Raw genomic sequence first — 13985 nt, 5'->3', positions numbered from 1 at the left:
GAGGGAGGGAGGGAGGGGGAAAGTTATGAAAACAAGTGTATGGGAGCAGATTGGGTTTACCTTGGAAACAAGCAGAGAACCTTTGGGGGGGGTGGGGGGCTGGGACGACTCAGGAGGGGCGTTAGCCAAGCTGGACTATCACAGCCAGCCAGCCAGCCAGCCAGCCAGCCAGCCAGCCAGCCCGCCAGCCTCTGGAGACTGATGAACTAGGGGGTGGTGGACTTCCAGGCAGCCACACACCAGCGAGCGCTCGTCACACACCGTGGGGGGAAGATATATAACAAGGGCTCCCAGGGAGAAAGAATCCGTGGCGTTCATTTCAAGGGTGTTCACGCAAAGGCCCGATGGGTGCCGGAGAGGACAATCGACTTTAAAAGCAAAGCATTGAGCGCTTGAAGAGTAGCCCAAATTCTTCTTCTTTTCTTTTCACCGAGTGCGGTCCAGTTTGAGAAGCCAGTCAAACAGTAGCGCCGAGCCAGCGAGTTGGTTTTTGCGCAGAATGGACGTGGATCTGGACAACTGGACTTTGGTGGATGAACACTTTGACTTCAAGGAGCACGTGGACGCTTTGGGCGTCCTCGTGGCCGTCCTCTACCTCGCCGTGTGCGTGCTGGGACTCGCCGGGAACTCTCTGGTCGCGGCGGCCGTTTTGAAAGTAGACCAAATGTCATCGGCCACCACGGTGTATATTTTCAACCTGGCGCTGGCCGACGGACTCTTCATGCTGGGGCTCCCGTTCATCGCCAGTCAGAACTTGCTGAAGCGTTGGTGGTTCGGCGACGCGGCCTGCAAAGCCGTCATGGTGTTGGACGGCATCAACCAGTTCACCAGCGTCTTCTGTCTGACGGCCATGAGCGTGGACCGTTATATGGCGCTGGCCGACCCGCTGAGGTTCGCCTCCTGGAGGACGCCGCGCTGCGCCAAGATGGTTTCGGCCTTCCTCTGGCTTCTGTCCATCCTGACGATCCTTCCCATGGCGCTTCACTTCTCGGCCGACGGAGGCCAGTGCGTACCCGACCTGCTTTCGGAAACGTGGTGGCTGGGCGTCCTGTCTTACACCTTTGTCTTGGGTTTCGCCTTGCCCTTTGTCATCATGACCTCCTCTTACACGGCGTTGCTGCTCATCCTGAGGCGGCGGCGGCGGCAGCGACGACCACTCCAATCTAGCGAGAACCAGCGTCCGGAGCGGCAGGTCACCAAAATGGTGGTGGCCGTGGTGGCGGTGTTTGGTGTTTGCTGGCTGCCGTTTTACACCGTCAACTTCTGCTCGGCGTTCCACGCCAACCTCACCTTGGCCCGGGTCTTCGAGTTGTCCGTTTTGCTGTCGTACTCGTGGAGCTGCGCCAACCCCATCCTCTACGCCTGCCTCTCGGACACCTTCAGGAGGCACTTCCGGGCCCTCCTGTGCTCAGCCGCCAAGTCTCCGGCCAGCGTGCGATGCGACACCGAGCGGTACGTGACAGGAACGCAGGATGTCACCAATCTGGCGTAGAGAGACCGAGAGCTCCGATTCGATCGTACGCGCCGGTATCAAAGATGATTTGCTCGTTCGTTGGATCGGTTGGCAAGTTTTCAACGGTCTTCTAAGTAAACACGTCTGACCGGCAGTATGATTTATTTCTCCAGTAGTCACGACTATTTTTGAGACACGCCGAAACAATAACAGATCCATTTTGAAATAAACCTTAATATCACCAATAGGAATTTTAGGGCTTGGCTTGCGCAGCAAAATAATCAGCGGGATGTGCGTATATTATTCGACGATTTCTATTCATGTACATGACACTTTGTTTCAATACAATAGAGAAAAATGCAGCATACGTCCAACTGTGTCCCAATTTGACTTTGAGCAAAAAATGCCCGAGCCTTTTATCTGTATACGTACTCCCTCCCTCCTTGAGCTCTGTTGAACTTGTATAATATAGAGTGTTAAAAATGCTTCTGATAATTCCATCCAGCGGGGGCAGCGCTTTGGGCTACGTCTCGTGCAATGCTGCATTTTTGGCCGACAGCTGGCGCGTGAACAAATGAATGTGACCCAGTTGCTCGACGCTAAAGCAAGAGCGCACAAGTGTGACTCGTCTTGCATCCCTTCCACACACATGCACATCAAACAAAGTGAAATATACATACTACGTACATTGAGACTTTTTAGCCAAAGCGGGTAGGTCGTTATACGAATGAAAAGAAATGTGGGTGACAATCTGTAGCAATCGAAATGATGAGACTGTTGTAAGAATGTTTGCTGTGGATATCAGATGAAATTTGATTAAGATGCGAAGAAATATACGCGGGATTTCTATTCATCAGATATTTGACGAAATGATTTCTTTTCCTGCCTGCCATTGTGTTTTGAAATGTTCTGTAAATAAAGATTGTTTCTTGTAAAGCAGACATCAGTGTGTCTGTCTGTCTGTCTGTCTGTCTGTCTGTCTGTCTGTCTGTCTGTTCTACCCGCACAAAGGTCAAACAAAAGCAAAACAGTAAAGGCAAAATGACAAGTCAATTTGATTTGATCAAGTGGTTGCGTGCAATGCAACACACCTTTTTTATGGTTCAGTGTCATTTTTAATCTGAATTGAATGAAGGAAAACATCAATCATTGCCAATCAATCTGTGAACCTGAAAAACGAGCCTTTTGACGTTATAGATCGAAGTCTAATTAAATGGCATGCCCAAAGAGAAAGATTTCCTTTCGCTCTGACGCGTTTATTCGACTCATGGTCACGAGCCTAAGGCAAAACGTGTACCTTCATCGTGTTGTCATAAATATTCATGCATTATGTAATCGCATCATTTGGCTGGAAGAGAAGCCTCCACGTACGGTAGTTGGCGGAAATGGTACGACCGCACTTTGTATGAAAAAGAAAGTGTGTGGTCCACCACCACCACATGCTTGCCACCACATGCTTGCCGCATTTCACCACTCCCATCACTCATCAAAAGTGACCGACTAAAGTTAAAGGTAAAGCTACGTAGCTTTGGACCTCTGACAGGATGAGTGAGTGAGCGAGCGAGCGAGCGGCTCTTGCATTTACAGTCCCTCAAGCGGAAAAACTGTGAGCTGAGACACACTCGGTCGGTGCGGAGCTGCTTATTCTTTCAAAGCGCCAATAAACCTTGCTTTCGCATCTCAAAGTCTTAAAGAGCATCATCAAGAGGTGCTGGGTGACAAGAGACATGGATTGCACTGGCGGAAAAAGAGATGGCCAAATGCAGCGGCACGCCATTGATATTTTGGCAAAGCTTCTTTTCCGAGCCTTGCGGCTCGATGCACCGTGGCATTCGGCTTTGTTTTTTTTAGAAGATGAAGAAAACACTCACGTATTGTCTCGCTGAAGTATTCATGACATTCCCGTCACGAATCCTACAACGCTCTTTAAGTATACATCAAATGCGCATGTTTGCATGGCATCGACAATTGGGCTCCGTTCAATTGGAGAAAAGGGATCGAGTTCCACAAGAAATCCTTTTTTTTCCTGATCAATCGCATCACAAACTCAGGCAAGTTGAAGTGACAGACGGTGAGATGAACGGTTCGTTTGATTCCAGCAAAATGCCACTGACCTTACAATGCCTTTCCCTCATGCTCAGCAAAACAAAGTATGAAAGAAAGAGCAGCAGAATGATGCGTCACCATCACTTTTCGATCTGTCCATTCCCATCCAGTCCACCCACCATCAATGTACGTAAAGCCAAAAGATTTGAATGCCATTTTATGAGAGTGAATTGGGCTAAATACCAGAGCCAAGCTCTTTCAGCGTGAGGCCGAACATATCCAATCGATCAATGGAAAACTGTGATTTCACGTGAAAGCAAAAAAACATGCATGCATGCATGCTATTGTTAAGGAGGAAGGAGCCGACCCATACACTTTGATCATCTATTGTTGGCGCTTTCATTATCTTCCACAAGTGTTAATTGCTTCTTTTGGCTGTCTGATCCAATGTGTGCTGCATGGCAATCAGAACAAGCAATTTTTTTTTTTTTTTTCTTTCCACAAAGATGACCAGGCCAGATGTGATTTTTATACGACTGCAGATGGGTGGGATTCAAAATAATGTCGTATATGTCCTTTCGGACAAATGAAAAGGACATTAATTCTATTTCCAGGCTTGATGAATCACAGGAGACCAAATAAACCAAGAAATAATGGCAACATTCAACACTCACTGGTGAAAAGTGCAGTGGCTGGCGACTGACTAGCAGCCAACAAAGTTCAGTAAACAAGGTGTTTAATCTCCTGGCAGGCAGAAAGAAAAAAAAAAAAGCGCATCAAGGTGTTTTGTGCTCCTTGGATCAGCTCTGATTAAACATCCGGGAGCCGTGATGTATTGCCCCACTGCAGAGCTTCTAATGCGTCGACTGGATCCTAATTACGCCGATGGATTCCGTCGTGGCTCTATTCTGCACACGCGTAGGGGAATAAGAACCTGCTGGAATGTATCCGAATGGGTCCTCCCTCAATCGAGAAAATTGATGAGACATAGTAAGCTGCGTCTAGCAGCGTGTAGAAATGTCTTTAGTTGCCCGTAACATGATTAGCGAGCGGCACAGCATTAAAGGTCATAATCCTCTAGCGTTCCTCCAGTTAGTGGTTCATTTTCCTCCTCCCTTTCTTTTCTTCCCGAACCCCAAAATAAAAATCAACATTCCCGTTGTGCAACGTGCCGCTGCCGACAGCTGGCCCCATCATAACGTTTAAAAGGTCTGGCTCGCCGTTGTATTGTTACATATAAAGGATGAGGATAAATGATCATGCCAGGACGAAGAATCCAGTTCATCATTTGTAATTTGATTGCTTTGTCAGCTGCTTTATGGGAAAGATCTTTTGTGTTTAGATATGTGACGATAAAACACTATTTCAAATTTGATGGTGTAATATTAAGGACAACTATGGCTTTCATTGGAATGTTGACTAAGACCTACATCGTAGCCCTTGGGCCTTTCTTTTCTATTGATTTTGTTTTCTTGTTTATCTTACTGCACAGTGACTTCAATACGGGGAACTTCAAAAAAGAAATGCTCCTGCTGCAACATCAAAATAGCTGTAAAAAAAACAACATCATTAATCAATACAATCAAGCTGAGGGGAATTCCCAGTATACTGTATTATTATTATTCTGGGGTTGTGTCGAGTTCATGCTGTATCTGGAAAAGATAGTCCGGATGTCAACCAAATCCCAGATGGTTTATTTTAGTCAATGGGTTTCACTGAAAACAAAAAAATTCCCAAAGAATTTGTTCTCATCACAATTTAAGGTATACTGAGATCAACAAGACTCATTTTGTAATCTGTTCGCCCAAAGCATGATGTCAGAAAAAGGCTGAGTCTATCAAATTATTTGGTGCCTCTGAACATCATAAATAAGTGCAGCACCTCATCTGTAATTAGTCTCGCACGAACAATATTGAACGATGAATGATCTCAAATGGTTTACAAGCAAAACAGGGAGAGATCTTTTCTTTTTTGCCTGCAGCCACAAGAGAGAAATTTGTTTATTTTGCGCATGTGCCCTCAGTCTGCAAGCCTACTGTGATGTACTGTTCTCGTGAGAATAAACTGGTGATTACTTTAACACCCAAAGGCAACAAAAAAGAAAGAAAGAAAGAAAAAAAGTGTCAGTGTGATGAAATAATGCGTAAAAGGCTGCTGTGAATCATCCAATGGAGATATTTTCATCTGTCAGCCAAAATCGCCGGGGCCATTTTTCTTTCCATTTTTTGGAGTGCTAGCCAAGTATTTTGCTCATTATTCAACGCTATGCTGGGACTGTTCACTTGACGTTTGGACTTTAGGTTTAGTTTAGCATAGTTTCATGGTGGTTCTCGGAACATTTGTAACGTGCTCTGCAAGACAGACTATCCGGGGCTTTTTTCGTTTGCAAAACGTGACTCGACGGATGCACCAAATTCTTGGAGATTTGAATTGCACCAAAGTACTACATCGCAAATGTTGGGTTCATTTCATTTCTGTTGTCATTTACAACGGGGATGAAATAGACCCAAAAAAGAAATCAAGAGATAAGGCTGGAGCTTTACTATACCTGAAGGTAGATTCACATTGGGGCTGAAATGAGAAGAGTTTGAGTGGAAATGGAGCAGGTCGACCAAGTGCAGCTTGGACCAGCTTGGTTTAGTGGCGGAACTCAAAATACAGACTCGGTAAAGTGACATAACTCACTAACAAAACCTCACAACAAGACTGAGCGAAAAAGACAGGGTGAAACAAAAAGACAGGGTGACCTTACCCATGACAGCCACAGGAAGCAAAAAGACATCATGACACGAACACGCAACAATGATCCGACGGGGAGCGGCACACGCACACGCACACACACACAGACAGGACTTAAATACAAGACGGGTAACGAGAGAGAGGCAGGTGACTGTGATCACTGCATTGATTGTGAGTTGACACAGGAAGGGAGGGGCGAGTACACAGCCGCCGACAGAAACCATGACAACTTACAGATAATAAAACAACCAGGGACGGATGGATGGATGGACGGGTCGTGACATGAACCAGACAGACATGGGGCAATTTCTTTTTGAGTGCCTGAAGGAAACGAGTTCTATTTCTGTCATTTGACCGTCATCAAATAAAGAGCATTGAAGATAAAGCTAGTTAAGCTTTACGAATCAAATGTTTTGGCACCGTCGTCAATATTACGTGTTTGCTTGTTACAACTCCACAGAGTGAACAATTGATTCATTCACATGTTCAATTTGACCACTGACTCATTTCAATTCTGTCTTCATTCACATCATTTGACTTTTTTACCACTTGAATTTCCTTTTGTTTTCAGACGTTCCAAAAAGTGTCAATGCCTCAAGATGAGCGTAATCCCATCAAGTGTATTTGCCTCAGGTTGGTTCTGAATCTGAAGGTCAAGGTTCATTTGAACCAACTGAGGCGCAGCAAAACAACATTTCGCCATTTGATATCACCCAGAAGCGGTGCGCCTTATCGTTGGAAAAAGACGTGCCGAGCATCAAGTGATTTATTTATTTTTTTTCCGAACGAATAAGACTTATTGTGCCATCATCTGGCGCAAAGGTGCTAAACTGGAGATAAATCATCCCAGTGAGCTTTCGCTCTCGCTCTCGCACGCTCCACAACAATCATCGTGTGAATGTCTTGCAGTAGCAGCAGCAGCAGCAGCAGCAGCATCGTATCAGTCACACTATGAGCCCGCACTTGTGCTTGGTTTGCCAAGAGCCGTGAAATGTGCACAAGAGGCGGGCAGAGTCAAGGAGCTGGAGAAACACATGCCACTCGGCACGCTGCTGCTGCTGCTGCAAAGGGAAAGCACCTTTGGCCCGACGCTCGTCCGTCGTTTGTCACGACAATTACAAGCCGCTCCCATTCCAAGGAATGAAGATCCGAATGGGAGCAAGAAAACAATAGGCCAACTCCATGTTTTTGATTTTTTGCCATGATGCTGTCAGCATTTGGAGTTTCTGCTCGACTGTCATCTTCAAAAGGAAAGTGTGATGAAGTCAGCCTTTCATCCTGATCCCAAATGGACTTTCTGACAGTTCCGTGCTTTTCTTTGCATGTACTCTCATCTAATTGTTTCGAAAAGTCCAGGGCCAAATTTAGGCCGAGAAGAAAGTGTCAGAGTCATCCCGCTGAGCGTGTCACTTTTAAAACACATCATCAAGACAGCTTGCTTTTACCTAACTTCTCTTTTCATGGCCTCTGTCAGCAGGCTGGACTATAAATGTTGCTAGCATGCTGTGTTTCTTATCCATCTTGGTTATTTGGATTGAAATGTTTGCCTCTTGGTCATGGGCGGAGCTAGAGCCGGCGGCGGGTGGAGGTACGGGGTGCCAGGCCAAATCATTCACTTTTTCTTTTTCAATATTTCCACCCACCCCCTGTAGGGAACATACAATGAAACTTAATCAGCATTCCCTGAAGATTTCTAGGCTTTATAATTGGGGTTTTTTTTTGCAGACCCCCGGCAATATCCATTCACACACGAGCTTGAGAAAGATGAGTGGCATAGAAAATCAACGGATGGCCCATTTGCTTGGAATAAAAACAAGTCTAGTGCACTGCAAAAATGACACTTTGTATCAGATCATGATCCTTATGGAGATGATTTTTCCAGTAAAAACAACTCAATAAGTAAGGTAAGGTACAGGGTGAGAAAATGTGCGAGACACGAGGAGGAAAAAAATTTCACACATTTAACAATAACGCCAAATCTTTTTCCAGTCAAGTCATCCGATGACGGTGACGCGTTACTTTTTTTCAAGTCAAACCATTTAGTTCCAGTTACACGTGAAACCATCATTTCTATGAAGCACCTGCTGTACGTACGGTCGTATTTGGATCCAAAAAGTCCTCATAGCGTTCAGCGCCAAAGGAAATGACAGACAACGAAGCACCTCTCGGTCGCAGCAGCAATAGAATCCTGAGGACACCTGATTCTTAATGCTCCAGAAACGTTGCTTCTTACTGAATGTTTATGCCTGAACTTCAATCAATTTGTATGTGCACGTGTAAAAGCTGAAAGGCCAATAATAGGGAGAAGTCAAAAAATCATCCTGTTTTCTGAAAAGCTGCAAGGGAATAAAAAACAACAACGCTTTTTCAAGCCTCCAAGTAGAATGAAGCAAGTGACACTTTTAAGGCATGTAACTTTGTTTTTCAAGATGATGAGCACTACCGCTACTACAAGTAGTGAACGAGTGGGATGTGGAAGATACGTACGTACGTACTTCAATCAAAGGTGAACGGTTGCAGCTTGTTGGCTGTTTCTCCGATGACCTCACTTGACCCAGAACTAATAACCCTCCCAAACTGGCTACTGATTTACAGTGCTCACTAGCAGAACCCTTCAATATCTCCTACCTTTTGTATGGGATGACTCTTCGCAGTCCCGACTGGATTGAAGTCAATTCGTATCCAGCATAAATAAAGCATGCCGCTTGGATATAAGCTTAAAAATAGCAGCACTTAAGCAAGACAAGATTTTCTCATGCAGCTTTAGTCGTAGAAGACACCCTTGAAATGCATTTCCTCTTGGGAAAAGATCTTTTGCGAACAGATTGATTGTGATGCGCTTGTCCCGTATCGCCTTGAAACTGCCGCATCCGTCCGATTTTTCTTGCAATGCAATGCCATGCCATGCCATGCCATTCTTCTGCTACGGTCTGTTAGGAAAGTGCTTACGTAGAGTAGAACCTGGTGAGGGAAAATGCCTTCGCACCTTTTCTTATTTTTCTCCTACATAGGTATGTTGGTCACTGGGGGCGACAAGCCGAAACATTTATTGGCTATAAAACAAAAAGATCAAAGGTGAGAATAGGAATGCGGTCATGACGCCATGGCATATCCTCCCCCCCCCCCCCCGAGACAAGGTAGCCGTTGGATCAAACAAAGGAGGAAGAAAAACACGTTTGTTTTTAGATGTAGGGAGCAAAATAAGGGGAAAATGGCAGTCGACTCATTAGGTATTTGAAGCACAATAATCACAAGTCAAAGGCCTAATTATGACTCAATAGTCTGGAAATGATGGTAATGGGGGAACTTGTATTTCATTTGTTTTCATTTATCATATATATTGAATGAAACGTTGGCTAATGAATTCAACTTGCAAATCAAGGTGTCAGGACTGCAATTGGATTGGAGTAAGTCCATCATAATGCATGCATGTGCAGTTACGAAGGTTTTTCTCATGGCAATTTGACCCTAGATGAAATCATCTCCATTTTATTCCTATGGGGAATGGCTCTCTCTTTCTCTCTCTCTCTCTCTCTCTCTCTCTCTGTCTCTCTCTCTCTCTCTCTTTCTCTCCCCCCTCCCTCTCACCCTCTCTCTCTCTCTCTCCCTCCCTCCCTCAGTCGCAGTCTCAAGCGCACCCAGTCAACGCACGCGTCGCCGACACTTTGCTCACTTTGGTTTATTTTGCCATAAAGAAAACATTCTCAGCAGCCGCTAACCCCCCCCAAAAAAAGACCTGAGCTACTGCTGGCACGGGCCGTGACGAGGCTGCGTGGTGCCTGAACTGCTGGAGCTGCGCGTAACTGAGACGAAGCAGGTGGATGGATGGATGGATGGATGGAGGGATGGATGGATGGCTGGATGGAGGGATGCACGGAAGGAAGGCTAGATGGACGCACGCGCTCTGTAAAGACATCTTGGCAATTGGCACGATGGATTTGACACAAGGAGGACATTTTCTATTTAAAAGTAAGTCTTCAAATGTACTCCTGCGCTAGTACAAAATACATATAAAAAGTCTTTTTAGTTGAAATGAAGTCCTGGATAGATTCTCCTGGACATTTACATGGACTGAAATGTGACAATTCCAATGATTCGAGGCTTCGTGGGTTAGAAAAGATGCAAATAACATTATGGCTTGACTGTTCATTTAATGATGTCGAAGGAATGGTCTGAGCTCCCGGTTACAGCGCGCTACCACTGGCTGCCGTTGATTGCTTTGGAGGTCGAAAATATACAAGCGCTCGCTCCGCAAATTTCTATGAGCTAAAAAAGGGGATCGTTGAAATGTCCACCTAAATTTGTGTGAAGAATCTCCATTCCATTCATGTCTGGCAAGGTGAGGTTGAGTCATGTTATGTCACATTGCACATTCCCACATGCTTTGATTTTGCAACTCGACTTGTACCTTCTCACAAACGGAGTTCATTATTGACACGGAAAAATATATATATACTGTATATACGTACGTATATTCTCAACCAGCTTTCGGTCATGTTTTGAACTGAGCTGTCCATCAATATGAAATCTGTTATCAATGAGCTAACCAAAGGTGATGTGACTATTTAATAGATGTGAGCAAAATTGGGACTTGTCCCTCAACTCAAACGACAGACAGATCCTCCCTCCCGTCAGCGTCCGAGCTGTTTGTTCCCGAGATCGATTGAATAAACATTTGTCTCCGCTCGCGGCACAATGCCCTCCCTCGATCATCTCTCGAACCTGCCTTATTGCATGTATGCACACGCCGGACGACATGGAGCCAGCCCTCCCCGCCTAGATCATTTGACCCACGGTGGTGAGTTTATGCTTTTGGTTGGTTGGATGACGGACGGACGGACGGACGGACGGACGGACGGACGTCAAGAACATTGACGGCGGAAAGAAATCAATCCGTGATTTGGGACATGCGTAGGTGGTTGGAAAAGGACACAAAATGGCAGCTACAATGTTCACCGAGATCTGACATGAGCAGCCCTGAAAGTAGGAGTTACTATATCGGCTAAGCGTTGCCATGGCGTCACTCATAATAGCCTTCTCTCCCTTTGTCACGTCCTCCTAGATGCGTTCTTCTCGTCATGTGCGATGTGATGCCGACACCCGTTTGAGCTACCTTTGACTCTGCGACGATGGCGCTGGATCAATGGTCCTTCCTCTCGCCTCCACCAAACATGAGTCTCCCCGAGCCGCTCCTGTACGACGGCTACCTCCAAGGGAACGCGTCGGACCTGGACCTGGACCTGGACCTGAACCTGACGGGAGAAAGCAAGGAACCCCACCAGGACAAGACCAGCTCGGTGGTTATCACTTTGATTTACTTCATGGTGTGCGCGGTGGGGCTCTGCGGCAACGCCCTGGTCATTTACGTCATCCTACGCTACGCCAAAATGAAGACGGTGACCAACATATACATCCTCAACCTGGCCGTGGCCGACGTGCTGTGCATGATGAGCCTGCCGTTCATCGCCTTGCAGCTGGCATTGGTGCATTGGCCCTTTGGCGAGGCGCTGTGCAAAGTCATTTTGACTGTGGGTAGGTAGACAACGGAGCACGCTGAGCACTGGCCGCCCATACTTGCTTTCAGCGCTTTGTGGCTCCACTCCAGGGGAAACCATGACAGCAGATGGCAGAGCGGAGCTGGGGAGTCCGCTCGTCAAAGAGTGCGACAGAAAACCATTTAGAAGAATGCTCGTAACCTGCAATGGTTGCCACTTCAAAAACCGCACGGACTGAGCTAGGCTAGCATTTTGGGATAGCTCAGCAAAGCATTCTCACGTGTGTGTGTGTGTGTATGATCATCATACGGTTTAAAGTCATGGATTGTGCCATCCTGGCTCAAAAATCCTTTCTAGTATGTTAAGTACAGAAAGCCAAATCCATAGTAATTGTTTGAATTTTAGCTCCAACTCTGAGAGTCATTATCTGCGACTTTGTCGAATTTGTCGACTCACTTGATCAAAAGCAACTCCTGACTCGATCTGCTTCTCCCCCCCCCAGACTCTCTCAATCAGTTCACCAGCATATTTTGCCTCACGGTGATGAGCATCGATCGCTACCTGGCCGTGGTTCACCCTATTAAGTCGACCAAATGGCGGAAGCCCCGGGTTGCCAAGTTCATCAACTTGACAGTGTGGGGCGTGTCGCTGTTAGTCATCCTGCCGACGATGATCTTCAGCGGTCTGGACAAGGTACCGGTCTGCGGGATCGTTTGGCCCGAGCCCCAGGACGCCTATTACACCGCCTTCATATTTTACACCTTCTTCATTGGATTCTTCCTTCCCCTGGCCGTCATATGCCTGTGCTACCTGTTCATCGTAGTCAAGGTAAGAAGTGGCTTACAATTCGGCTTTGCTTGTGAACTTGTAGCCGTGGCGTTGGGAATATTGCGCCGGCTGTTGTCGCTCGCTCGCTCGCTCGTCGAACGACGCAATCGAGCCGCCTCGCCGTCCGCAGTGGAGACATACGCATGACATTAGCTTTATCCAATGAGTCTGTGGGAGAAGTCATCGTAGAAGTCAGTATATATAGCTTCGAGATCATCCACTGATGGAGATGGCGTGCCTTTTTGCAGGTCAAATCCTCAGGCATGCGAGTGGGCTCGACCAAACGCAAACGATCGGAACGCAAAGTGACCCGCATGGTCTCCATCGTGGTGGCCGTCTTCGTCCTCTGCTGGCTGCCCTTCTACATTTTCAACGTCACCTCGGTCACCGGCTCCATCAAGCCGACGTCGGCGGTGAAAAGCACCTTTGACTTTGTGGTGGTGCTGGGCTACGCCAACAGCTGCGCTAACCCCATTCTCTACGCCTTCCTGTCGGACAACTTCAAGAAGAGTTTCCAGAAGGTGCTGTGTCTCAAAAAGGTGACTGGCCTGGACGAAATGGATCGCAGTGACAGCAGGGTGGACAGGAGCAGGATGGCCAATCACGCGCTCATCATCAACGCCAACTTGGAGGCGCATAATGCGGCGCTGCTCAACGGAGAGCTGCAGACCAGCATTTGAGGGCCGGCTGAGGAACACCAAGCAACTGTTGGCCACTATCACATACATCGGGGGGGGGGGGGACACTGGTGCAATAGCCCACCCGCCCTTCTATGGACTCTGCTCTATGAAGTAAGCCAGTCTGAGCAGTTTCACAACAGAGATGGTACATTGACCCAAGTGTTTGAGGCAACCTGCTCTCATTGACCCTGAGCACTCAATAAGCCTCCTGACTAACGTCAAACAGAAGTTGGACGCTTACGTCACTAAGCCCAATTGGCGTCGTGTTGGAGGGAGGGAGGGAGGGAGGGAGGGAGGGAGGGAGGGAGGGAGGGAGGGAGGGAGGGAGGGAGGGAGGGAGGGAGGGAGGGAGGATCTGCCTGCCTGCCTGCCTGCCGATAGAAGGGCTACTTGAGTGCGTTGCGCGTGAGGAAGAGACCCCATTCTTGTGGTTAGGAAACAGGATGACAAAAAAGGGAAGGAAGGAAGGCAAACATTTGCCTTGTGGAGCGACCCTCAAAAGATAAAAGTCGAGCCCAGAAAAAAAGACAGAAGAAATCATGGAACAGAGTCATGATCCGTTCCACCGGCGCTGACTGACTTGAAATGATGATCAGAGAAACAAATGGCAAAGCCTTGTCAACGGCACAATGATGAAGGACGCTGGCGGGTTGCCCCGCGGGGAACATCGCACTCATCCATCCGTAAGCGGTCTGATGGACAAAGAAATTGTTGGCAAACTTGCCCCATTCAAAACAGCTCGTA

At 47.1% G+C, this 13985-nt stretch overlaps 2 protein-coding genes across 4 annotated transcripts; both read left to right on the top strand.

The window, feature by feature from the left end:
* Positions 1-147: 147 nt before the first annotated feature.
* On the top strand, positions 148-2332 carry LOC148383038 (somatostatin receptor type 5). The gene has a single exon (XM_088360666.1). The coding sequence runs from the start codon at positions 500-502 to the stop codon at positions 1490-1492; it is 993 nt and encodes a 330-aa protein (XP_088216792.1). The 5' UTR covers positions 148-499; the 3' UTR covers positions 1493-2332.
* Positions 2333-9866: 7534 nt separating this feature from the next.
* sstr2a (somatostatin receptor 2a) lies at positions 9867-13537 on the top strand. Of its 3 annotated transcripts, XM_088360600.1 has the most exons (5): positions 10289-11036; positions 11154-11221; positions 11301-11770; positions 12236-12561; positions 12810-13537. In XM_088360600.1, the coding sequence occupies exons 3-5, from the start codon at positions 11368-11370 to the stop codon at positions 13239-13241; spliced, it is 1161 nt and encodes a 386-aa protein (XP_088216726.1). In that variant the 5' UTR covers positions 10289-11036; positions 11154-11221; positions 11301-11367; the 3' UTR covers positions 13242-13537. The 3 variants fall into 3 exon arrangements, with proteins under 3 accessions (XP_088216725.1, XP_088216726.1, XP_088216727.1); XM_088360599.1 differs by lacking the exons at positions 10289-11036; positions 11154-11221 and adding an exon at positions 9867-10207; XM_088360601.1 differs by lacking the exon at positions 11154-11221.
* The last annotated feature ends 448 nt before the right edge of the window (positions 13538-13985 follow it).

Source organism: Syngnathus floridae, chromosome 18 (genome assembly GCF_059516105.1).
Source record: "Syngnathus floridae isolate MCC-2025c chromosome 18, RoL_Sflo_1.0, whole genome shotgun sequence".
NCBI classification, from domain to species: Eukaryota; Metazoa; Chordata; class Actinopteri; order Syngnathiformes; family Syngnathidae; genus Syngnathus; species Syngnathus floridae.
This window is presented reverse-complemented; position numbering and strand designations above follow the sequence as displayed.